The sequence below is a fragment of the Cyrtonyx montezumae genome, unplaced genomic scaffold (genome assembly GCF_038088225.1).
Source record: "Cyrtonyx montezumae isolate F1298 unplaced genomic scaffold, pur_monq_1.0 scaffold_2, whole genome shotgun sequence".
NCBI lineage: Eukaryota > Metazoa > Chordata > Aves > Galliformes > Odontophoridae > Cyrtonyx > Cyrtonyx montezumae.
Window position 1 is genome coordinate 35,363,034 of NW_027071936.1, and position 27,670 is coordinate 35,390,703.

At 35.9% G+C, this 27,670-nt stretch overlaps 1 protein-coding gene across 1 annotated transcript in view; it reads right to left on the bottom strand.

The window, feature by feature from the left end:
• ANK2 (ankyrin 2) overlaps window positions 1-27,670 on the bottom strand; it is a 149,943-nt gene that overhangs the window by 47,419 nt on the left and 74,854 nt on the right. Inside the window, exons 23-29 of the mRNA XM_065736857.1 lie at window positions 23,309-23,381; window positions 21,782-21,862; window positions 12,413-12,557; window positions 7,860-7,962; window positions 7,155-7,258; window positions 3,674-3,715; window positions 2,790-2,825 (exon numbers count right to left, since the gene is read on the bottom strand). Coding sequence (XP_065592929.1) covers window positions 2,790-2,825; window positions 3,674-3,715; window positions 7,155-7,258; window positions 7,860-7,962; window positions 12,413-12,557; window positions 21,782-21,862; window positions 23,309-23,381 — 584 coding nt within the window. The remainder of the gene's footprint in view (window positions 1-2,789; window positions 2,826-3,673; window positions 3,716-7,154; window positions 7,259-7,859; window positions 7,963-12,412; window positions 12,558-21,781; window positions 21,863-23,308; window positions 23,382-27,670) is intronic.

Here is a 27,670-nt window from a genome sequence, read left to right on the forward strand (position 1 = left end):
ATTAACTATGGTTAAGGAGAAATGAGGTAAAACTGAGCAGATGGAAAACAATATAAATAGCAGAAAACATTTGGACAGTAGAAAACGTTCCTGTGACTCATTTCAAAGGCGGCCAAAATCAATGAACTGATTGATCAAGCCACAGAACGAATTGTCATGTAACCTTCATTAAGAAAAATCTACTTTAGAACACGTTTCAAATGTCTTTCCCATGACAGCTAGATACTGGGGAGGCATCTTTAGCACTAACTTTGGGTTATCTCGGCAACTCATTGCAAGAGATGGATTTTAACTAAGCAATTATTCAACATCAAAGCCAATTCAGGGTTAAAGAGGAAGAAGTCAAAATCTGTATGGCAGCACAAGGTAAAAATGACAGAAGCTTTGTCAGTACTTGGAGTCAAGACAGACTTACTCTAAGTTTCCTTTTCTGACAGTTTTAAAGGTTGAGTTAGAAATGATGCATGATACAAACATGTGACACTGACATTTATGCAGTCTCGCAAATGGGATTGATTCTGAGCTTTCCTGAGACTTAGCAAAGTGGCAGTGAAATTATTAGGGCTTTTTATAGCCAAATCAATGAAACAAATTACCTTTGGGGGAAAAAATTGCCTTCTCTCTTTAAAGAGAATGAAGGCAAAATCAGGATTTCAAAAATAATAACAAAAGCAATTACCTTCTAGAAATAAGTCACAGACTGCAAGTGACGCTATACGTGCTTCTGTTAAACACATAAGTAGCAGTTAATCAAGCATTACCCATTCTCCTCTAATTTAGCTATATCTACTAATAAATTGTATAGACCATTTAATTCCTTTTAATTTGAAAGAACCTAAACTATATACCTGGCATACATCAAGCAACATGCCCATACCATACTGCTAGTTGAGGACATATGGAAAAGCACCCCTATATCTTTCAGGCCTTCTGTAGCAGAGCAAACATCAATGAACTAGCTAATGGCTACACTTAAACAAAACACAAACAATCCATGCTTTGGATTTACCCACCACATACAAACAAAAATTGTTGTGATTTATTTTTTTTAATAATTTTTTGCATTTCAAATCCCATCCTGTGTCATGATTCCCTCTTCTGTTTTTATTCACATGGAATTAACGTAATCTTATTCTGTATCTGTGCTCATTAAAAGGTAACAGGATTAACAAACAAAGATGGATGTGTCAACACTAGAGGGAGAAAGAAGATAAATACTGTGTGGTTTTTAAAGAACCGCTTATGTAAACAGCTTTGCAGAAGAGTCACGCTTTTAGGTAGCTGTAAACACAAGCATGTTGTCGCTCAACACACTTTTCACTCTGCAGAATCACTTGAAGAGCCATGCAAATCTAGCAACATGAATTATCTTTCTAGAACAGGCAGCAGTTATTCTAACATATGCAAAATCAGAAAAGGCAAACTCAATATACCACTTTCATGTGCTCAGTTCAGGTATGGTTATCCTTTAAACTAGCTAAGCAGGCACACATGCTCTCATCCGTTAGCAAGGTACAGTCAAAAAGCTACAACTGGAGGACATCCATTGTAGACACATTTAAGAACTTTTATGTGTATGTTATCTTAATTTTATAAAAGAAAACGGGAAACAAGGAGATAGCAGCATTCAGTGTAAGTCGCAGTGAGAAGAAGCAGAAACAGAGAATCAGAGTGCTTCAGCAATTGTAAAGCGTTCAACTGGAGAAGGAAACCCAAAGAACTGAAATTAAGAGAAAAAGCCTTGATCCAGCTTCCACTGAAGTCAACAGCAAGTTAATCAACTACCTCAGCGTGCTTTTGATCAGGCTGCAGCTATACTGTATGTAAACAAGGCAAAATGCACATTTGAGGAGGACAAAAAACATGATTTTACACAAGAATCCACTAGAGTAATAACTTATGATAATACTCTCTTCACTGCATTTGTTAGCTCTGGAAAGACTGAGTGATATCACCTAAAAATATGGCTTTGTAGTTTGGGGTTTTATTTAGCCACTTAATAATTTTGTGCAGCTGAATATTTTTGAAATTTTATACTTTTTCCATGACTATGTTAAAGGAGATGAAATTTTATGAAAGTAAACACCTAGTTTGTTAAGTGAACATAATATCCTTTGGGAAGGTACCACTTCAGGTCTCTGCACAGGAAGTGATGTGCCAGTGATAAAATCAGTGCTTAACACAGAAAATGCACTTTGGTATGAAAAAGTAAAAATATAGGATTCAATTTCTTTCTTTTTTTTTTTTAATGCAGCACTGTTATTCTACTAGTTCCAATAGAGCGGCATAATTTGGAAGATATGGCCTATGAAGTAGTTCTGGAACATTCCGTATACAGACAATGAAGAGAAAAAGCCCACTTCACAAAATGAAATTTGATACTACACCTATTTACAGTGGTTTGTGTTGCATTTTTTGTGCTGTTCTTTTTTTCCCTTCCTTTTATTCAACCAGATCACTGATAGAGAAAATTTACTGTTAATTAAATCAAGGGTTAAAACAAATTAGAAATATATAGAAAGTTTGTCAAGTTTGCAGTGGACCTATAATGTGCCCTCCATTTTCACATATAGGACCATAATAACAGATGGGAGAAAGTGGATGCTCGCTCACAAGAGAAACAGGTCCATGCGTAACAGTTACTGATAGTCAGAGGAGGTTTTTTTTCTCTTGGCTAACGTGCACACTATCAGAACACTAAAGCAGCCTGAAGTGATGTAAGAGAGAAGGATAAACAGGGCAGATGAGAGGTGCAATATATTAAAGAAAGAAATTATGCAGAAGTTCACCTGCTGTTGTCATGATCAAGACATGGAGAAGAGCATCTGCAACAGAATAGATGATTTAATGCCAAGAAAGAAAAGAAAAGGAAAAAATAATGAGTTAAATGAAATACTAAAATACTGGAGAAATGAAACATCTTTAAATAAACACATGAACATATACATTGTATGCATATTCATTACAGGTGAGAAAGGAGAAGTAGATATGAAAAATAAGCCAACACAGATATCCTTGGTTACAAATGATTACAGCAGTAAAGCTAGAGTACTCTGCTCTCTCTATGTATATTATCAAACTGGAAGTCAGACACATAAAAAGCATAAAGTGAGAATCTGAGCAAATCTTTCAGAAACAGACAACAAGTGGTTTCAGTAACCACATTTAAATTTGGACCATGATATATCAGAAGTATGTGTCTAGAGTAATTCCAGACAGCGTTTCCGATAACACGAGAAATCGTGATTATCTTTTCTTTAAATTCCCTATCTATATAGTCTGTCATTCCTTTTAACATGTTTCTTGTCCTCCTTTTGTTCTTCACTTAATGATGACAAACTTTACATTTTCAGTTTGACTGGTTTAGGCTCTCAGTAATGTGTCATACGGCAGTTAGTATTCTGACGTTGCTTGTTATTATCTGTATCTCCATTGTACTTTCTTCACTGACAGAAACAGATCTTCTGTTAATGAAATATACCTCCTGTTTTACCTTATTGTGACTTCCTGAATAAGCCTAGAATACAATTTGAAATCGTTTTTCAAATTTTGGAGATGACTGTCAGTTAGTAGCTGCCAGGTCCTGTTTCCATAACTATTTCTGGGAAATGTCACACTGGGGAAAACAATATTATGGATTCAAAATACAACACTCGAAATATATTTTGTTTACCTTGTTAGTAAGGATCCAGTCTCCTTTTTTGCAGACAGACAGCTAAGAATGATAATTCACATTATTTGTCACAGTACCAGCTACCAAAAATTTTGTCCTCCCTTTTTCACTGACAGAAGCAACAAGTTCCAGAACGGTAATTTCCTAACAGCCCAGCTATTTAATTTTGTCAGATATACATACCGATACACTTGACACACCTACTTGTCAAATATGTTAATCTCTCCTTCATCAAATTAAGAAAACAAAAGCAGTATTTTTCATTAAATAGAAGTATTATTGCAAGCAAATTCAGAGTTGGAAAACCTTTACTGCTACTTCATATTTTGCTCCAGGACACAGAAGCAAGATAATATCAATGCAACATCAACACAAAGCTCCTTGCTCTTGCTGCCAAATTCCTGACAGCATGACAGATCTGCCTTTCTTCTTATCTGCCTTTTTTTCTTATCTACCCTATCTTTATGTATTAGTCAGCAAATTCTTAGAATATAATCTACAGAACTAGTGAGATTTTGTTTACCATATCACCAGAAACAAAGGATGAAAACAACATAATTTTGCATGTTACTTATACCTTAAAATTGTATGCTCAGTCTTAACTACTGTGGGTGACAGATCTAAGAATATCACGCTGACAAGAAATGTCTAAATGCTGCAAGTGAAAAGAAATCATTCAGTTCAGCATTTTTTTTGCCTTCCAACTTAATTAAAATATTACATGCTCTTCAACAATAGAATATTGTGAGGTATCAGATTAAGACTGTGAACATAATTGCATTTTTGCAGGTGCTAGTTCAGTCTCTCATAATACTTCAGCAGGAAATCATACATAATACCCCTTTTATTACCAGCAGTGTGATAAAATACTACCTTATCAAACATTTACTATCCAGACTTTCTGGTACATAGACAAATCCTTACCTTTGCTGAATATGTACTATCAGACAATTTTATCAGAAGTAAAACTAATTTGCTGAAAGGAAATTTGTACATCTTCCTTAAGCCAATGTATTAAGCCATTTAGAAATGGTTAACTGTGTTAAAAATAACCAGGAGATGTTTGAGTCAGTGGGTATGAAGAGTGTTAACGTTTAATGAGAAAACTGTTTTATTGTTTTTGAAACAGCTGCCAAAGATTGACCAAGGATTTTGTCTTTTATGTCATACTGATGAAATCATCAGCATACTGAAACAACAGTCACGTTTCAGTTTGAAATGGATGGTTGAAACTTTTTCCCCCTTCAGTAATGTCAGACCTAGGAGAAGTTTTGGTTAGTCACGCGAAGATCGAAACATACACCTGTGAAATTTCATACCCAGAGAGTAGTTTTCACTAAGTTTATCCTTTCGATTGGACACATTACATTGTGATACACAGAAACACTTCTCTGCAATACGAGGTTGGTAAGAACTCAATAATTTGGAGTTAGCCACTAAAGTACTGCAAGGAGAGAATATCAGTTTTCTCTCAGTGCAAGGAATACAAAGTAAAGATAATCTGTGCCAAATAAAGCTCTGTCCAATACTTTGTGTTGATGTGTTGTGTCATAAAAAATGTGGTCTACATTCAATTCATTTTCAGTGTCTTGAGAAAAAGTAAGGCCAAACTCTAACTTCAAACAATTAACAATGTATAGTCTTTCTTTTCTGATATTCACTACTTCAGTGCTTGTACCTGAAACATCAGCAGTGTTGCTTGTTCCTAATAACCTAGTAATAATTGCGTGTATCTAAAGGAGTGTGTAGGTAATGGAAGGGATATAGATGACAAATACATCTGTTTTCTTCCAGTTAAGTGAATGCAACAATCATCCACACTGTACTTCTGCAAGTTCTAAAAGTTTCCCTTTTAAAAACGGGTCTTACAAGTGAAACTGTAGTAGGCACTATTTTCTTACAAAAGATATGCCCAGTAGTTTTTGGATAACTTGAATAAATATAATTTGATAATTTTGATAAATCTAAGATAAAAAAATGTACAGTCTTTTCCAAAGGCTGAGTAAATGTTATTAGAGCATTTCAAAGATATATAAGAAAAATATAATTTGTGTTGTATTGATCTTCACTATTTCATACTAGGATGCAGAGAGGGTTGTTCCTCTTTAAAGATATTCTTACCCTACCAACAGCATCCTGGTCATCGAAAAAGATCTAAACCACTAATATTTTTTAAACAAGAAATAAATTCTACTCTTCTAGAAAGTGTTTAGTTCATCCTCTGCAATCACTCAAAAGATGTACCGTTCTGTAACTGTAAAGGAATACACCCTTTGGAAAACGTCTGTAATTTAGGGTTAGAATAAACACAAAACCAATTTTAAAGCTCACATCTTGACATAGCTAACAACATATGTATACTGCACAAGTTAAGCACAGTCATTTCATTTGTTAGTTTTAGAGCTCAAAAAAGCATATCCAAACAACAAGCCACATCCAAATATCCTACTACCAGCTAACTAACTCCTCACATACACCGAAGCTCAGTTAATCTGCACTCTCAGTTATGACAAGATTGTTCCTCTTCTACCCAGAACTGCCTGTCATTCCAGATGGGACTCTTATTATCTTTGAAAGACACTGGCTGCAAACTAATTTGAGATTAACAAAAAATCTTTCATTTTGTGATGTCCAGCCATTCTGCATACTACATAGCTCCACAGAAATGAAATGCTTTTGTATTACATGTTTTTTACTAGTTCATCTGCATGTCTCATCAAATCTGATGGTATAAGTGTCAAACTGAGTGTAAAGAATAAAATTACTTCAAACGCAGTAAGCAAGAGCACTTAAACGCATGCACAGATTTTGAGGCCAACCATGATAAGCTTTGTTAGTAAGAGTTTGACTGGGCCAGTGTTTTGACCTGTCTTACTATATTTTAATGACCTTCCCTGAAAGACAAATGCTTACAGAAATTCAAGTGTGAGAATACATGTAATAGTGGCCAAATGTGCATAAAGCATGTCATGTTTATGCTGCTCGTCTACTACACAATTCACGTAATATAAAGTCCTTGATGTTTTGTTTTTAATTAGTACTTCTGATAAGCACTGGAGTTTGTGTTTACATAAATACTTCACTAGCACAGGAAGTATTTGCCACCTGGACTGATAAGCCCCTTGGCTTCAACCACTACTAACTTTGAAAATAACTTTTTCCCATAAATGTCACGCAGACTCATGAGCATATGTGACAATTATCTTATTCCCCTGGAACTTGACAGAAAGCTAACTGGCACCAGTTCACTGGATTTCAGTGGGCAGTAGCCTTGGTTTTCAGAGTTGCCAGAACTTATGTGTCTGTAACAATTTATCAACAGCTCTGGGAGACAACGAATAAAAGAAAAAAAAACAATTCCTAGTTATGAATTTTTAAAACTACAGCCATAACAGCTATTCTGTTTCTCTCCCACATTCTTTCTTTCTTTAAGAAAAAATAAAAAATAAAAAATTAAGACAATGCTAATTGATACACTTACCCTGAATGAATAGGGCTGGAAGAAAGAGCCACATTGTCCAAGTTTTCAGGCCCCCAGCTTAAACGATATGAATTCCTTTCTGCTTCTTTGGCCAGAGTAGTTACCTTAGTAAACCAAGAAAACGTGTTGCTTTTGTGTTTGTTTTACTACAATTAACTCAATTAATCAACCAAATAATAAGAAGTTGTATTTTGCATAGCACTACCTGAAGTGCTGAATTATTTTCAAAAGAAAACAAACTACTTATATCAGCAAAAGGTTATTAGAAACCCCCTACTGTAACATTTTACGCTTGCCCATTTCTGTTAGTGGTCTCACTGAAATAAATGCTGTGATTTAACAAAGCAGAATATCCTGGATGATTTCTTAACTTAAAGGTATGGTTCAGGATAATATCTTTGAGGGCAGTGGCTTTGATTCATCAGATCACCTGACTATTGGGCCCAATGGCTGTTAGTATGGTAAAATGGAGAACATTACAGTCTCTGTCCTGTATTAATACAGCATATCCATTTATTTAGGAATAGTGCTTAATATTGCATAGAATAATATGGCATTAAATATCAACTGCCATTAAGGAGATTTATATTACAGTAAATAAAGCAGTACAGACTATATATTATCATTAGTACAATTTAAACTGTAATTTTTGCGTATTTCCATATTCCCCCAATTGATGTATGAAGTTAAAGAGAATGTGCTTACCTGCTGGCTGGGGATTACAACAGTGTCGTCAATCATGGCACTGTCCCTCAGGTAGGAGGCATGGCTCAGTGTGTGAGACCTGTCTGAACTGAAGGATCGCAGGCTGGCAGGTTGGTAGGATGCCATAGCAATAGATCAGCAGCACAGATGATGTTGCAAAGGTGTGATGATAGGTCGAGTGGGAGAATGAAAAAAAGCGTGCAATTAGCAATATGATGCAGCTTCCAGGGGGAGTACACAATAGTCATGGGGGGCAAAAATAGAGGTTTACAAATCTGTTAAGCTACTTTTCTGACCAAAGGCCACAAAGCATTTTAACTGACTTTTATTAATTTCATTTGCAGAACCTAGAGATTAATCCAAGTGGTTTCCTTTTAGTTTACTTTATATTCACAAATGCCTTGTACTTGGCTTCATGGCATGATTATTTTCTTAATTATAAGAAGGACAAATTCCTTTTAAGTAAGGCTTTTTGGAAGAGTTCTGCTACATGAAGCAAGATAAACAGAATGCAAAATCTGAAGTAAATCCAAAATGCCACTTTCTAAATCTTAGTTATGATCTCCCCTAATCTCATTAAAACTTTAAACGAGTAAAGCTTGATATTGTCCCCTGGAAGGTACACACAGCAAGGTGAATTGTGGCCAGCCGCAAGCTCCTGCATAAGACAAAATTCTTCCTCTGTATGCCAACAGCATCTTTAGAGAGGCAATCCGAATGTCAGCACTGTTTTCTCATTAAGTACATAGAGCTCCACAGAAAACTGGTTGCTGTAGCAATGAGGGATGCAAAGCAGTAAATAAGCTGCTTCCAAGCCCTTGCTCAGAATTTAACTGCATTATTCACTAGCAAAAAGCCAAAAAGACAAATAAGACACCACACGAGGAAATATTGAGGTAAATGGGGTTTCTGCTACCAAATAGCACTACCTTGTTGCTTTAAATGCATTTACTAGCAGAAGCATCTAAAAGTGACTTTTAAAAGTGGATCCGCCACCTTCAGATGTTGTGCGTGCACTCTGTGATATTGTTCTGTACTCTGACAAATACAGCACATGTAACCAAAGGAAGTAGTTTTTTTTCTTCATGGCTTATACATCCATGAGAACTACTCATAATGACTTGTGCATTGGCAGATACCAATGGCCTATTAAGCTTAGTAGATGGAGTGTACAATACTGAAAGCAAAGATAAGCATTACACAAGTATCAACCTTTGAAAATTCTTGAGAAAAAACAAAAAATGTCCACCACCAAGTAACCTTTTTCACATGTTATGTAATGCCTTTCCCCCAGACAAGCAAAAGTAGTAAGACAGGTAAGGGTGATATTTGGAATATTTCTGGGATTGTGCACTTCTGGAATATAATTTTGATTTCATTAACACAAACAACAAAAATTATCTTGATTTCAAGTAGTTCACCCCATCTGCATAAACTCATTCCAGAAAAGAAAAAAACATTGTGAAAGGGACCCTTGACACAAAATATTTTGGTTAAACATTTTAGTGTGAACTTGGTAGGCAGAGTACATGCCGCTTACTCATAATCACAGTGCTTCAATGAACATTTGTTCCTTGGGTGGAAAATAAGCAGCTCCAGCAGCAGACCCCCATTTGCCAACATTATACTTTTTTCATTTTAATACTTGACACTTTCAGAATTGCTTTGCTGTGCCATGCAATGCTGAGAAGTTCACCATTCAAAGTGCAGGTTCTGCCATTCAGCTAATATCATGTGTAATATTAATGAAAGGAAATATGTACTAGATTTGACTGTTCATCTCTATAGTTACTTTGTCCATGTTCTCCTACAAGTATCTGACATTACTCCTACCACCACAAGCAACCTAGTACATTTCCAGTATGTAGTGCATCTGTATGATGATACATGCCTAGTACTTCGAGGGCATGGACTTTGTCAAAAGACAAGGTACACACAAACATGAGTGAGGTCTGCAAAAAATTAATTTGAATTTTCTATGTTTATTTCAAAAGTAGTGTTAAGACAACACTGCTCCTGTTCTGTGCCCTGCACCAGCTAAATGAAGAACAAACAGTAGTTTGAAGCGTGTGCTTCTGAGATCTAGGAACAAAGACACTGTTTGAAATGTAATCCAGTTAAGGAAGTGTAGTGTCATCAGACAGAAACAAATGTTCAATTCTGTAATAGCTCTTCAGGAATCCTGTAAGAGGATTCCTAATCAGCACTAATATCTAAGTGCAGATTCTTTCCAAATCTGGCTGGTACATCTCAGTCCCAGTTTGTAATGTCAAAAACCTCAGCCACAGCAAGTGAACTGTGAAACTGAACAACCCTACAAAGCTCTTACAGTCTGTCTTGCATGTGTTCAGGAATGTGCAGGCATGTATCAGTCACGTCTCCTAAGCCCTCAATGAACATCAGGTCATATCCAGAAAAGGAAAGAAGCATACTCTAGCCAACATTCTAATCTGGGTAATTAGAAGAGCATACTGCAAATCCATTTGCCCATCTAGCCAGAGATCTAGTAATCTCTAGTCCACCTGAGTGGACTCTGTATCACTGTAGTAAGTGCATAATGTTTCAGAAACCTGGGAAAATAACCTGGCATCACTGAAAACTGTATAAATCAGACTTGAAAATACCTCACTATTACAGATTGAAAAGTTTCCTCACAGATGTCATGGACAAAAGGTGGAAGGCACCTACCCTGAAAAGGAGTATATTCAAATACTGGTGATCTTGCCCTCCATATCCAAAGGGGGAATCCAATTTGTGTAATCCATTCCATTTATTTTTTATTCTACCACTGTTTCTCTGCATAGAAAATGAAAACAGCTAACCTGTCCAGCAGCATGGTGAGAGGATAATATCCAGCTGCTGTGATCTAGTACAGCTTTCTTGATTCTTACTTGAGGGGAGTTTCTGTGATATAGTAGCAATATAATATCGTGACCTTTCTACTGTCCTACTGACAGTACTGTTGTATATCATATCTAAAAGCATACTATGCATATCATACTCGTTGGAGACCATAACCATCTCCAACAGCAACACCATTCATTTGGTTCTCAAGATTAACGTTCCAGCACACAGCAAGCCTTCAAAATGAACTAAGAGAGAAGAGTGCCATGAAAGGATATAGACGTGATTTCATGCTATGTAATACCTACCTGGGCATGGTGCTATGTAAGCATATGAAAAAGAATGAAGGGGAGAGAGAAATAAAATAAATAGGGAAGATGGTTACAAAAGAAAATAACATGTTTTTAAATCAAATTGTTGATGCATAAGATTATATGAGTAGAAGCTGCTAGTACTATTTTGCTTTGCTGTATTTCTTTAAAAAACAAAGTCAGTGTAATGCAATGAAAATTATAAGAAAAACAAACAACAAAGAAATAATTTAAGTAGTATCTGAAAACTCTTACAATCAGTAACCTGATTGTGACGTAGAACGACACCATGGTGTCAGAAAGATGCACTTCTTTTCATACTTTCTCTCTTTAACATTTTGCTTCATTTCAGTATAACCATACACAATAAACAACATGAAATCATTTTCCTTCAGTGCTAAATAGGACAGATCAATTATATGCCTGTGAAAATCTACTGAAATCCACTGACAGTCTTTTAGAAGTTAAACTGTTCTAAATAGGAGCAGAAACTGGCTTAACACTTGGCTGCACATCATTTCATACAACATCTTAAAAGCAACAACAAAAATGAAAAACCCACAAAAACATTATTACCATTGAAAGCGCATAATAAAAGGTTTTGATTTTTAAGCATTCTGATGCAGTTCATAAACATCATCTGAGACTTAAAAGCAATACAGTCACTTTGTTTTCAGTGGATTCAGTGGAGCTGTCTGAAAACCAACGAAGACTAAGTTTAAAAGACCTCACAGATGAGGGCTTTACACATGCTGTGAGGCAAACTGAACTGTTTCCTGACGTCTTTTGTTCTAGCAATTCACAGCCTACTGAAGTAAACAGAATGGATCCTACTGATTTCACTGAGCTTCAGAGATGCTGCCAGCGTTAACAGTCAAGGCTGAAAAATGATGTAGGCTACGAATTATTTCTGTTGCCAAGACCTCATTTTTTTAAATTATTTTTTAGTGAACTTTGTCAATTCCCCACAGACCACTCAAAAAACTGTCAAGTCACCCAACATTAACTCTCACTGTCCACCTACCCACACAATCCCCTAGTCATGTAAAGAGAATATCAAGATTATATGGGTCCCTTCCAATACAAGACTCTTCTTCCTTTGCCTGACCACAAAGACAATTAAGCAAGCCACACTTTTTCAAGAACCAAAGAAGAATCAGAAACAAATTATTAACTAGATTTTGAATACAGTATTAGTGCCAGATGTATTAATTTCTTGACTGATCAGGGAATACTGCTCGACCACATCTTTCTCCGATGAAGTGGTAACTGATACCCTGACATACTTAGTAATAAAATATTAAGTGCATCATCCTGTGTCTCCCTTGAGTTAAAGAAACTGAGAAATGGATTATAAACACTCATAACAAGAGAAAGGATATGTGTCCAGGCAAATACCTGTCAGACCGCCCTCCTTCCAAGCTGTACCTCAGGTAGTTCATACCATCTAAGAACTGGCTGCTTGGTAAAGAGTCATCTCCCAGTTCTTTGAGGTCTTCTGGCCTAAGGTACTCTCCTCCATCTCCTGTCATTGTATCATCACCTTTAAATCAAACACATGGGAGACAGAGATAAGTATACACATGCATTTAATTTTCTTTACACACAGTCTAACAGCTGGATCACACAATTAAAAGAAAAGCATTTTCCAGTCAGGAAACACTGCAAACCACAAGCAATTAATGTATTTAATGAAGCTGGCACATCAAGCAAGATTAAAAAAAAAATCAAAATAAAGTTGAAAAAACAATCGTACTTAGTCTGGTCACAGATTTATTGTATCACAGCTGGAAAGTTTGCGATTGAATATAAACATATATTTGATTGCATGCTATGTGTTTTCAGCTGAAAAGGTATTTTCACTAGACCTTCACTAAACCTGACAGTTGCCAATTCTAATTCAAACTCTCCATTTTCCAAATTCCATATTATATGAAAATGCCTCATCCAAGTTACATCACCTTTGTACACTGAGCACAAAAATATTTCTAAAACAAAGCAATAACCAGAACCTTGAAGTAAATTTATGTGTATGGATTATACTGGTTATTTATTCAAAAGTAATTCCTAATGAATCAAAGCCTAAATGATAATTGGTTTTTAGATATAGAAACCATTTTGCATGTATCTTGAGTTTTCAGGTCCAGAATGACTTTCCCAGGAAATGCTAGCTTCTGCTGGAAGACAAACAGAACATATCTAAACTGACCATCAGTATGTAGATGTTTCTTTTCATTTTCATCTGCAACACCATTTCCCTCTGTAAATTCTTCCTGGAGATGTATTTACTTCAGACACTTTCACAAGAGTTAGCATGAGACTAATAGTGGCTTTGCGTGGCCCAAAGAACCAAACAACACAATCCTAAGCCATCAGTACGTTCAGGTTTTCTCATTTTCTTATTTGCAAAGGAAAATACTGAGAATCTGAAGCTCTTCTCCAGTTATGTGAAGAAGACTGCAACTGTCATATAGAAACTGCATTCAGAGGCTACACTCAGAAACCCAAGGGATCGCAAGGATCAGGGAAGTGTTATCTATTTTGTTTCCGACAACATTCACTTGGGCATCAGGACTACTGCCATTCATGAGTTAAAGACATAATAAAGAAAAATTGCAAAATAAAAATAAAATGAAAAATAAAAAAGTTACTACAGCTATTTCTGATAAAGGGTCTTTTTTCCCCCTGCAAAATGTTATTAATATTACAAACCGTATGAATGGTGCTCACTCCTAAGGGAAGACATCTCGATATTTGTTTTTACGAAACAAATCAAGCTAGTTTTTCTAGCTTGATGATTTGGCTGGCAAATCAATCACCTAAATTTTTTCCCCTAAAACCTTTGGGGTTTTAAAGATTTTTTTGTTGTGTACACAAATATCATGTGCAAGAGTTCTAAATCTTGTCAGTATAATAAGAACAGCTCTTGAAAATTCCATCTGCCCACATTAAGAGGGAGAATCTGGGCACTGTTTCACAGAAACAATAAAATGCATTTAATCATTGCATGTTTCCCATCTTCTAACAGATGATGCCTCCTGTTTCCTGGTAACAACACATTATAAAGCACAGAGCTTAGGGAAAACTTGGAAGATATTAAGGCAATTATGTTAATCAAATAATAATAAAGGAGTTTCAAGTTAGATTTCATATAAACTAGATTCTAATAAGCACAGCAGACATTCCACCTATAATAGAAATGAAGTCTTCATCACTTTGATCACACCCACATCCTTAAAAAAAAGAAGAAAAAAAAGATTAACAATCTCATCTCTACTCTTATTTCAGCTTTGGCCTCTCATCAGAGGGTTGTCAGTAATGAGTCCAAGCAGCACTAGCTTTTTTGTGTGAGGTGAACGTCTGTAAACAGTAGTAAGGGTACACAAGAATATTTCAGAATGTCTGTCTTCAGAACATTTTTTTCTGTCGGTAATGCAGCTTATTTGCTAGTATATTTGTCTTGAGTGAGTGAACTAGAAGCTGACATCACTCCCTGCAAAGCCCTGCACCCTCCCATCTTTTCTTAATGAGCTGAACAAAATCAAAACTGCTAAAAGATTGTACAGCCTCATACATAAAGAAAAAAAACATATTTTAAGTATAAATGATTGTGCAGCAATATAACTTTTCATACAATTGTAGGTACCTGAATGTCTTCATTTCTTATCTGCAGGACAATTGCATACATGCAAAGTAAATTAACTCTATCTGAGAAGCACTCATTCATCTACCAGTAACACTGCTGTCACAAACAGTTATACTACTTAATCTCAGACAATTCATTTTCCTGGAATTTGTGTAAAAATATACAAATAGTTGTTACCTGCTGAGAAGAAATCACATACTCAGCTGACCATGAGTTTCTTCATACAGCATATTTTACTAATTCTTAGTTTTGTAGCAGTACAAAAAAATTATCCTGTTTAATCGTGCTAGCAATGCTTCATTCACATTCTCCTCCAAATTAATGACAGTCATGTTTTCAGACTTAGTAAGTACTTCATGACAGAGTCCTTTACGCTGATTTAATGACTTCCAGTGGCAGTCTATGAACTTAAAGGTGTATTTCAATGCATTATGCACTCAATGTATTTATCATCTATTTACTTGAAAAAAACACCTTCCTTTCCACAGAGATACCAACAGAATTTCAAAGGCTTACCTGATGGCGAAAACAGTTTATGAAACACCTAAGACTGACCATGTCCCAATTAAAAAATTCGTGTTCAGCCTTGGCCTCATCAATGCCACTGCTCATCTCCCAAATATATCTAAAGCTTATATCAAAATCTGCTTTTCTGACTAATGTCATCTTCTCTAGGGCAGACATAAAAGTAAAAAAAGGCACAGAATGAACTGGACTCTTAGAAAAGAAACACTGGGGTTTTACTGGAAAGGAACACTGGAACAACAGGAAGTCAAAAAATCTGCTGAACTAGGAATCTATGTATACTTAATATTTAAAGAAAAAGCAACAAATATATAAGTTCCTGCACCTGCTACCGCTATTATTCTTATTTTGCAGAATGCAATAACCCTCAATATATTGGATAGCTTTTCCATAACATACCACATGTCTTGGCCCCACCGCACTCTTACCAGTGATTCAGTTCACCCACTAATCTGTTTTCAGTGGTCAAACCAATGCCTTGGAATAAAATGCATGATCCCTTAAAATCATGCATCTTGTAGAGGTTTGCAATATGCAGGATTCTTTTTTTTCTCCTTAGAAGGGCAAGAGAAAAAGAATCAAAGGAGAGAGAACATTTAGAGAAAGAACATGGAAAAAATGCATAGATTGGCAATGGTCAGGTTGCACAGAAAAGGGATCACGGAGAAAGCATAAGTTGTCCATAAGATTCCAGACTTATTTCTAGGAAAAAATAAAAGGAGAAAGAGATATGGAACTGATAAACAGGGTGCTGAACATTTCTGTGATGTCCTGATCACCTTCAAGAGTGAAGATGGGAAAGAAAAGAAGAAAAGCAGGTGCAGAGGTGAAAAATGAGAGCAAATCTGAGAATCAGGACAGGAAAATTCAATAAACTTTAAGACTTAAATACTACTGTGCTTAGCACAAGGAAGGCCTAAATCAGGCAAGTGAAAGCTATGTTAATGGTTTCTAGCAACAACCTTTTAGTCTTAATTTTTTAATTGCTATGATCAAGCCAACTAAAGTATAACTACTTCAAGCAGTGAAGAGTTGAAAAGAGCTTCTAGGGCTCATGAATCAACATATACTAGACTGCAGAGCTGTGCATATACACAGTCTCAGAAGCACTGAAGCCAGTGATTTAGTGTTGTACCTGAGCAAACAAACTGTCTCACAGCAGGAGCTACTAAGCCACTAGCAATGTCACACAGCTGACCTGACCAGGAATTCCAACACAATTCTGCACGATGTACAATCACAAGCTGGGGAGTTTTCCACTCTGCCGTGTTTTGTGCTGGAGATGCACTCCCAAAAATACAGACATCTGGTTCTCATGGACCCAAAAGACCCTGAATCTTAAAGACACTGCTGCCACAGAAACTGAATTTCAAAAGCAGCTATCGCATCATCGTACTGCTAACCTTAGTGCCACTTCAGTGGAGCCTCACACAACCATGAAGCAGGAAGCACACAGCTTGCCCTCTGAGAAGCAATCAGCACTGCACGTATCCATTGACTGTTCAGTTAGGGACACAAAAAAACCAGACCAGGCATGAATGGAAACCTGCCTTCAACCAGCCCGTTCAAAATGCAGCTGCCTGAAAGCTTTTTCTATTTGCTTAAATCTAGGGAGCAGCAGTAAATTCTGTTGCTAATATCATCAGAGTTACAGCAGAGCTGTTTTCAAAAACTGTACTAAATAAACCCAATCAACTTTATGCTCAAGTCAGCAGTAATAACACAACTGCTCTTACCTGTCCCTTTTATGCTGAGCACATATTATTTCTATGGTCCTTAATATTCAAATATAGAAATAGTAATTAAGATTCATTGCTAGGATGTCTGTTGAAAGGAAGGGAATCATTAACATCCAACTGGCCACTCTATAAATATTTGTATTAGTACAACTGAAAAAGAAAAAGAAGAAAAGGGAAAGGGGAAAGGAGAAAAAAGGGAAAAGGGAAAAGGGAAAAGGGAAAAAAAAAGGGAAAAGGGAAAAGGGAAAAAAAAGGGAAAAGGGAAAAAAAAAGGGAAAAGGGAAAAAAAAACGGAAAAGGGAAAAGGGAAAAAAAACGGAAAAGGGAAAAGGGAAAAGGGAAAAGGGAAAAGGGAAAACAGGGAAAAGGGAAAAGAAAAGAAAAAATGTTTGATGCCCTACTAAGAGAAACAGGCTGCAAGCTGAGACCTCAGATCTGTTCCTTCAGTAACAGTCTGGCTGAACATAGAGAACGTTATTGAACCACCTAAAACTGGGTACACACATTGATATTCCTGTCCTTTCCTTCCCAGATGTTCTCAGTTCTGAAAAGGGAATGGTTATTTCCTATGCAAGAAACTGATTAAATTAAGCAACAATCAGGAACCACTTTGCAATCTTTCAACAAAAATATTCTGTAAATGGATAATAACGTTAAAGAGACAATAGCTTTGGGGCACATAGCCACACTCAACCTTGGGCTTGGCAAGTCAGAAATAGCTGGACTGCAAAAATGCTTGATTAATGTTTCAAAAACTGAAGAGTTTCACCTTACTCCCAAATTATGTTCCCTACTGTCATCAAGGAACTGTGGAAACGTAAGATCAAGTAAGTAGTTTTAAATCTTCCACCACACCATCCTAGCAATACAGCTACAGCACCAAGCCTTTTTGGGAAGCAACAACAATGGTTGCTCCTATAGTGTTTTGCAATTCAAGTGAATTGCGAAAGATAATGTCTGTAAAAGAATTCCTTTGGAATGGTTTGTCACAAAATACACAGGAAATACAAGAAAAGGTTAAAAAATAAAAGAAAGGGACCTGTGACAGAAACTACCAGAATATACTTTAAATAGATGTTTTTAAAGCCAGATACAACTATATGAATTTGCCAAAATTAATGTTTTCTCTGCAGCATGCAGGCAAGTCTTACAGCTCCTCAGATACATGCTGCTTCTTAAAAGTAACAGATGGAGAAGGGGCAGCTATGGCAAGCATGATTTTTTTAACGCAGTATTAAGTCCTGGTGTAAGCATTTTAAAAGAAATGCATAACACAGTTTCCCTGACACTTTCCTTGGACACTCCAGTTCCCTAAAGTCAATCCTCTATTTAATGGCTCCCACACTCTTGGAGCTTCCCTGAATCACAAGAGGTAATAGCTATGGTATTTGTAAAGCTGTAACACTGAATCTAGGTAACGAAGAATAAAAGCAGTGTCTTTTTAGAAGTGGGACAAGCTATTCCCACCTCTCAAAGCCAGAGAAACCTTGGAAGGTCACAGATACAAACTGGCACGATGACAAGACTGAGGAGTGGTGGGGCTGCTATGTGATATACAGTCAACTGGGGACTTGAATGAGTTCCTTGCATGGTTACAAAAAGAGCCAGATCTCACAAAGAATTCTGAGGAGAAAATGCCATTAAAAGATCACACTGCAGAAAGTGACAGAGAAGGGATTTAGTCTTTTTTTTTTTACTACCAGAGTAACACTTTATTTTCATGGAAGAAGAAAATTCAGCATTCAATTCAGGTAAGTATTACCTATGAAACAGTAAATTTTCTCACAATATGAAACACACCAGGCATGAAGCAAGGAAAGCTTGCTCTAGTTGAACGGGCATTTGTGACCAAAATTATGCACTTGTTGAAGTGAAAAGACTGAAGGACTTTCCTTCTTAAGAGGGATATAAAATACTCATTTTGCATTTGTGAAGTTCATATGGCAAGTACCTCTCTTTTAAAAGATTTGTAAGGTGTTATATACTAATATCCAAGTCACTTTTCGCAGCTAATCCCATTCCAGAAGGAACAACCAACCGTCCGAGGTATCTGCTGTGCACAGAATGGGAAATACTACTCCGCTTGGGAAAAATTTGATCTAATTAAGGTTACTGTAAGTGTAAAAGAATCTAGTTTGTATCAGTGATGAGTAGGAATAACATCCAGTAGCTTTAAAGAAGTGTTTAGATCAGATGGGTAAGACCAGTCAAAAATACATTTTCCCTTTTTAACATGCTGACTATGATTTACTTCAACAAAGAATCTATTGTAGGTCCCCTATAACTTCAGTCTCTGAAGAAAATTCAACGGTCAACATTGCTCATTAAGTAGCAATTTTGGACAGAATCTATAAGTAAATACAGTATTGCCTCCTGATCATGCTCATGCACAAAAATTGTGTCTGTACTTTTGGTCACGCCTGCAGATTTCTCTGCTAGTTTGGTTAAGTCTATTTTCTGTCAATAACATTGAAACAAATTACGAACACCAGTTTCTTTAAAACTTGACAAAATTTTTGCAGCCTAACCACAAACTCTAATTTTTCATTGCTAAAATGTTGACAAGTGAGTAATCTTTAGCAGATTCTATCCCAACAAAAACAAGTTTAATTCCTTTGTAATGACAATACCAGATACTAAAAAAGCTATATTCTGTCTGAAAGATTTCAATGGCCAAATCCAAATAAGTCTTTGTTGTGACTTTTTTTCTTTACAGCTCCTAGCAACAATGACAATAAAGCTACAGGAGAAAAACTGATCACCTATCACACTGAGAATCTTTTTGCATTGACAAAACGCAGACAAAAAAAGACAACCAATCTTCACATTTGCTGTTGCTTTAGCATATTTGGCACATAGAAGCTAAATAGATAAATAAGGAAAACCTCCTTTTGCTTGGGCAAAAGGATAAAAATACATTATAAATAATCTCAACAATATCATGTAAGCAAAAAAAAAGTTCTGTCACTACCATATGCAGGTATATTAAACTTTTAAATAATTTAAGGACATGATGGTACTTCTATTTTTAGGAATACTAACAAATGTACTGTCTCACTGACCTTATTTTTAAGATTATTTCTTTACTTGCAGGTTTTTTGTTTTGTTTTGGTTTTGTTTGTTTGTTTGTTTTTTCAAGAAATACAAAGTTACAGTACAACAATTTGTGTTTCAACGAAACACTGGGATGAATCTTTGCCAACCTTTAGATAACCACTCATGATAGGGATGCTTTAAATTCAGATATTAAGATTCCATATCATTTTTTGAGACTTTATTATTTGCACAGGTAGTTTGCTCTAATTTTGTCTAAACCTTTTTTGCAATTGAAATGTCACCGTTAATGTCTAGGCAGTGTGAACTGCCACCTCAGAGGCACGCTATCACTACAACAGTATCTCACCTTCTACTTCCCCTTTTCTACTCCATTCTGCCTGCAAAGCAGTCCAGCTGAAAAATAGCTTGTCAGAACAAAGAGATTCATTTTCAGAGAGATCAGGTCTCCAGGTTGGCTTGCTACATGGTGAAACATTCATGCTGACATAACAGGGGATGTAGAAATGTGTGGTTACACCTATGACAACTTCTTGAAGCAGCCACAACTTACTCTCAAAGAGACCGTGAAACAAGAGCTTTTAAAAGTTAACTGAACTGAAAACAGAATTGGGGATAAGGAGGTCCCAACAGACATAAATGAGAGCTCTTTAATAACCTGTTTTACTGGTCAGTATGGCATGTCCTGTATAGAGAGCTACACTTCTGTCTCAGATGGGAATCAAAAGGTAAATGATTGGCAGTTCATGCAGTTCTTTTGCCATTAAAGTAACATGAAATGAGTACAGACATGCAACATGAGCAACATGCTCCTCAATACAACACTCAGATTTCACAGTGTGCCTTAGAGAAACATCTGCATGTGCTTTGCTTATATGCTTACTTTCACTAAATCTGCACATTTCACTCAAATACATTTTAAATGATACACAGCAGCAATTGCTTATGTAAAAGTATACCAACAATGCAAGATAACTGCTTCCCAGGCCAAACTCAAAATTCTTATCACCCGTGATAAAGGGGTTCCGCAATGAGACCTGAAATATTTATTTATTCCAATAGTCTTGTTGAGTTCAACTTTAGCATTGCATGATCACAGCTGACAGGTTTATCATGTCCTGTTAATTTATTTCAGAACATGTTGTGCCACTTGAAAGCTGTCAAGAACACAGTATTACAGAAACCTTCTACCAGCCTCTTACAAAGAGAATGTAATCACCAAAAGTTTCATCTTCTTTATTTAAGAAGCTCTCCAAACAGCCCCCAACAATTTTATGCTCTACTGATAGATACCATCTATGTTAGCAATTTTCACATCCTTGATGTTTTGCCTTTAGAAGCTCTTTTTACAAGGACAATGGCATGAAGAGCTTTACCTCTGGCCAACCTGCATGGCAACCTGCAGCAGGATCACAGAGGTGCTCATTGGTACAGGTGCTCACCACAGGCTTGAGAGGCTTTGTGCCAAAGTACTTACTTCTATCATATCAGCTGGCTATTGACAAACAGTAGGTATCAGACAGTAACAGGAAGCAGAGAAAGTTAATTCAGAGCACTGGAGAGCATTAGTCATGCTGGAGGGCCCAATAAGTTCTGCCAACTAACTAAAAATACAGATAATAAATCTCAGATTTTCGGGTTTCTCTTCTTCCTCCCACCTTTCAGGAAACACACACCCAGCCGTGTTTTAAAAGTAACAGAAAGGAGCAGTGTTAGGAACCCAGATAAAACAACATTTTGTTGCACAAAAAAACCAAACACACCAAGTTAAAAAAGAAAAAAAAGAAAGTTTGCAAATCTTACTCCATGAATTTCTGCTAATGACACTTGTGCCATTATATACTTCCCCATCACTGAAGCGTTCATCATCAGAGTGTTTAAAGGCTGTGCAACACATAAATAGAGTTGAGAAAAATGAATACCCTAAACATGAATCCTGTAGAAGCAGAAAGACACACTATGCTTTCCAGATTTAAAGATGTTTAAAGGGTAGTTCACAAGAATGAGAGGAAATGAAATCAAAGTGTATGTGACGCTATAGATAATTTAAAGATCATTCATCACTATAATTACACAAGAATTCGGATGTTTCTCAAACAAAGAAAATGCAGCAACAAAAAGGGATTAACATAAGTGGCTATATTATTATATAACTTATCTTCAACATAAAATAGGCTTCCACTTGAAGTTTTGCAAGCATTAAAAATAAATAAATAAACAGTATCTGGAGCCCAGACACAGTACCTTCTCAAGAATGTAACTCACTTATCAGTGTACTTCTCAGAGTAGTATGAATAGTTTAGGAATATGAATGCCATTAACTTTCAGTATAATTCAGAACCACAAGGAGATTTATGCTTTTGGTAATAAAGAGAAACAAAACCAACCAACACTTTTGATTCATGTTCCTAATACCTTTGGATTTTTTGAAATTTTAGACACTCTCCAAAGTATTTTTTACAATAGAATAATAACTGTAATTGTAACAATAAAATATTTCATATATAAGATACTACGATATTAATTAATACTGTTTATCATCAAAAAGAACTACGAATTTTTTTTTTGCAAGTACATGTGCATTTATCAGATGCTATGGTGATAAAAATTTGTATGGTGCCATTCATCAGGGACGTTTTTAAGTTATTTCCTTAATTCTCATCTGTTTAAAGCCACAGTAATTTATCAGTCACTACAGAAGTTCATAGACATTTTCTGGGAACTTAGCTAAGTCATACAACATATACCTCTTGTCTGTACACACAGTAATGTCTGGAACCAAAGTGCCAAGTTATTAGCATGTTGTTACTTTATGTCATGCCATATGCATTCATGACTTGTGTGCGCCAAATGGGGTGAGCCTCTAGGGAACAGTCTCCTCACCTTCCACCTTACGCATCTTCTTACACACACGTTTCCAATTAAACAAAACTCCTAGATAAACGTATCTGAAATAAGTGGCAGTGATCCAAAATATTTACTGCTCAAATTCCTCTTTATGAGGGGGTCAAATTCAGCTTTGGAAAAACACTGTATTTGAATTTTGAAATGTCATGAAATGTTCTCATTTGCTGATTTGGTTGAGATAAGATACTAAGGGTGGGTTTGTTTGTTTGTTTGTTTGAGAAAATGAAACAGGATTCTGGTTTGGGTCAATTTCTGGCTTTCTTATTCAAATGCCATTATAACTGCATCATTTAAAAAAAAAAAAAGTTACTACACAGATCATCAGTGCAAAACGAAGAAGCCCAAGTACTTAAGCAGCTCTCTTACACCTATATTACAGGTGGCATAAGAGACATGGAATTGGAACTTAGCAAAGTTGCTCACCTTCTTCATCTGAAACGTCCAGGACTTCAGTCATTGTTTCAGGTACATTTAGCTTGTGCTTCTCTGTTACAGTCTGGAAAGACAAAATCCTTAATCATCAGATTAAACACCAAAAGAAGCAGCAAAGTTTATCATAGAATATTTCAACAGCAGCAGCAGTAAGGTCTGCTGAGACACTTTATAATATGATTCCCATTCCCTTTACATTATTCTTCATTACTTTAAGAATTTCCTGTTCTCAGTACTGTATAAGGTAACATTTGCTCTGTCAGAAAAGTACAACACATAAATAAAAGATAAAAGCCGATCAGAGAGAAAAACAAGGAGAGAAAAGCAAGCTCTGAGCAAATTTATTTATAAAGTGGTGTATGCAGAACAATTCAGTTCAATGTTTCCAAGATGATTTTAAAATGAATAAGAGTTTCTCAAAGTTGCATGTGACATATGGAAATTATTAAATAGTAAAGCATTTGGAAATGAAGCTATGAATGACGTGAAATTTTTAAACTAAAAAAAGATGTGAGCAATTATACAGAGCACTTGAAACATTTTCTTCTCCCCTCTCTCCCTGAAAGTGACTAAGCTGCACATTAATGATATCCATTTAATAAATCCTGTATATTCCCCCAGATCATGTGCAAAGCAGAACAAAGTTAAGTGGAGATTCTAACTTCGTGGTAGAAGGCAAGCACGGACCAAGTACAGCTGGAAGGACATTTTAAGTTCAAGAGAAAAGAGCAGGAGAATGTTGTAAGATGTTTTTTAATATGATTTCGTCTGTACAAATGACTTCCATAGAGAAAAAACAAGATACTCATGGGTGCCAAATTAAGAATGGGGACATCCTTTTAGCGCCAAGACAGACATCAGAAAAGGAGATAAAGAATTTAGAAGTCTGTGAAAAGTGCAACATGTGAAAAAGCTGCCTAAAGGAAACTGAAGTCTGTTACAATACAGGAGACAAAATGTCAGGGACTTAAATAACAGCAGCAATCAGAACAGCATTAGTCACAACAGAAAAATAAATATTTCTTTAGCTCCACCCAGATCTGCAGCCAGTCAGCTGCACTGAGGAACTGTGGAGGGAAATCACATCATTCCTTTAAGGTATGTAGCAGCAGATGTGCCCATCTGGCATGGAGGGGAATGTCAGGAGGACACGTGTGTTGTGAAACTCCCACTGAGGTCGTACTTCACTCCCTAGTGGAGATGGTATCTATCAATCATAAATTAACATTATATGCAGAAGCAGTGAAGGAGCATATAACCTGTGTCATAATTAATGTCAGCCAAATCTTGAGGACTTTATGCAGCACAATTTTGGGGAAATACCCACTGACAACAAGCTTACCATGTCTTTCCAAATTCTGCCTCAGATTTCTATATTTCTAACAAACTGACAAAGATGTCTCTCTTGATTATTCTAAGATACTATACTTCTAAAAATAACTAAATAAGCAACTGTGATTACTCTGGAAATGTGTTTAAAGAGTCTGGTTTATATTTTTGTATTTAACTATGATAGCAGTTTTCAATTCACCCTCATGAAACACAGGAAAAGGTCAATGACATTCACTTCAAACAGTAATCCCAATTAGGCTTCCTAAACTTATTCTTATTCACGATTCATTAAATCACTCAGTTCTGATGCTTTTTGTTAACACATACTCTGAACTGAAAAAAGAGTTTACAATCACTAAAAGCCTCCACCAATACATCTGATGTCTCCCCTTGCATTGCCATAGCTCTTCTCAGACGGAAAGGTCGGGCAGCAGTGTGGCATTAGGAGTCAAAGCCTGCTGTGACATGCAGAGCAAGCTGTTGTTTAGGTGACACTGACCTTGTCTCTTCAACAACACAATTCATTCTAAATATCAAAAGAATCACAGACACTGTGCTAAAGAAAAAAAAACAAGTGAATGGGCTGTATCTTTTCCAACAAAGTACTAATGTGTATGGAAGTAACAATTTATAAGCATCCTAATTGCCATTGTAACTGCATCTACTCAAAATGTAAGACAGTTTCTATACTGTACACTCTTCATGTAAAATAAATGAAAAAATGAGGAAAACAGACAGAAAGAGATGATCAGGTTCTGAAGAAAGGGGAAAGAAGTGCACTAAGAGTCACAAATATTCATTCTGTATGTTTGTTGTATGACCAAAATTTACATAAGAAAACTTGGTTCCCCACTTCAACTTTTGTACAAAAATCCATTATATTAGAAGAAAACAGAAGTGAAAGGATGTTAAAAAAAAAGAAGAGGTCAGAAGCTATATGTATAGAATATCTTCCCAAATGTATGTTGGGTATATTGTCTTAGTATTTACTTATATCTGAAGACCCTAGTAGCTAAGGCTTATTTATCACAATATCAATTTATTCATAAATTAAATGTGTCCTGGCCTGTACAAGCACAATCTCAAACATTATTATTTATTGACAAAGGAGTCGTCATGATCTGTTTATTTCCAGATTTTTCCTTCAGAATAAGAAAATTATTTATAATTTAAAACCCATAAAAAGTTTAGAAAACAGAATCAATGTATGTGGATGTGTTCGTGTATTTCAGAAGAAGAAAAACTTTGTAATGGCATCTCAGGAACATTTAATTCAATAAGGATCATTAATGCTACATAAATTCCCATCAGAAGCTGGGAATTAATTAATTTTTTTTTACAAGATCTTTCATAGTACTAGCATTTTTTTAGTTTATAGGCACATAAAAAAAGTCAGAAACTCTCAAAATTTGAAATCCTTACCTAATCCCATTAACGGCCCACCTTGTAAATTTCTCAATGTGTATTTCTTGAAGTCACCACTGTTTGGTGCTACTGAGAATTCAATTACGTACCTCACTTTAAGCTTCTGAATTCAAGACTTCTATTATGTTCATACAGAATAATTCAGATGTATATATGTTCATTCAGCAAGTGCTTCTCTACAGCAGTATAACATTAAAAATCTCAAAGCTCCTCATGTATTAATTTGTCCGTGGGAAGTTTATGTCTATTTGTACAAATAACCCCAAACTTAATTGCAGAGTAAACCTTTGAAAGCCTGGCTTATTCTGATTGACCTCCTATTCATCTCTAAACTAAGTAAAAATACACGTTACTGTAACTGTAAAAATACAATACTGTGTTGCCTCTGTTGCTTTATAGTCACATGGCTGCACCAGTACTTGTGTAAGTAAGAGAATTTGTTCAGAGTTAGACCAAAGGCTTTGGCACTCAAGATGTTTTCCTCATCTTAAATGCAAGTGACTTGAATATTAATAAAGAACCAACCTCTCTAAAATCCTCTGTGCATCACTGCTACAACCTTAGAGAATGAAGTAGCTATGGTGACAGTACCTTTTTTTTTTTTTTCAGTTCTAAATGCCATGTTCTGGTTTACCAATTGCTAACCCTTACTGTCTGGAGAACTTCACTGCAGAGAGTGCCTGAGAGTGCCTGCTGTTTATCCCTCCTTCACAGCACTTGTTCAAAATTATGTTTAATCAACAGTAATCATCATCATTAACAATGAGGTTTGCATTTTATATATCCCTAAGGTGTAAGATACGGACAAATACAATTCTAAGAAATCTGCTGATTTTAGTGGTGGTTCCCATCTGACTTTTAAAAATGGTGCTTTGTGAACAGACTCAGTATGAGATTTCAAATCTCTCTCATGAGCAAGTATTAGAGGACATCTATGCAAGTAAGTTTTGGTGTCTGATTCCATCATAGACTTCAAGCATCTGGTAATAGGTTAAAAAATTCACTACTATCAAAGTTTAAAGAAATATTTATCCAAAGTAAATAACTCACAGGTGTCTTTTCACAGTGGAAATCTTATTATTATAAAACATATGACGTGTATATGACAATGTACAAGGCTGTACAGTGCTATGCAATGTACAATAGAAAGGACATTACAACTTCTGTCAAGCATGAATAGAAAGTGATGACAAGACAACACACAGAATAGCAAAGTTGTCATTTGAGGATAAAAAATATGCATTAGAAAACAGAGCTAATGTTTTTTGAAAAGTTTTAGCTAGGTTTTGTTTTATTTTATTTTAATCTTTGAACACATATGTATGTGCTTATGCATGCATATCTGAGAAAAGATATATGATTAAATAAGAACATACGTATTAACAAGAACATGCAGTCTTTATTGAGAGACTTCTGGAACTATGCTGGAATTCCTTGTTCAAACCTGACTCAGTTTGATTTTTGCAGGTCATTAATAAATTATGGCTCACTCCATTTGTAACCCTATGCCATGCTGCTTTTAATCCGTCTTCCTCAGTTAATATCAGTAGAACTTGCTGTCAGCATGCAGCAGAATCAAATTATTTTCCTTTTTCT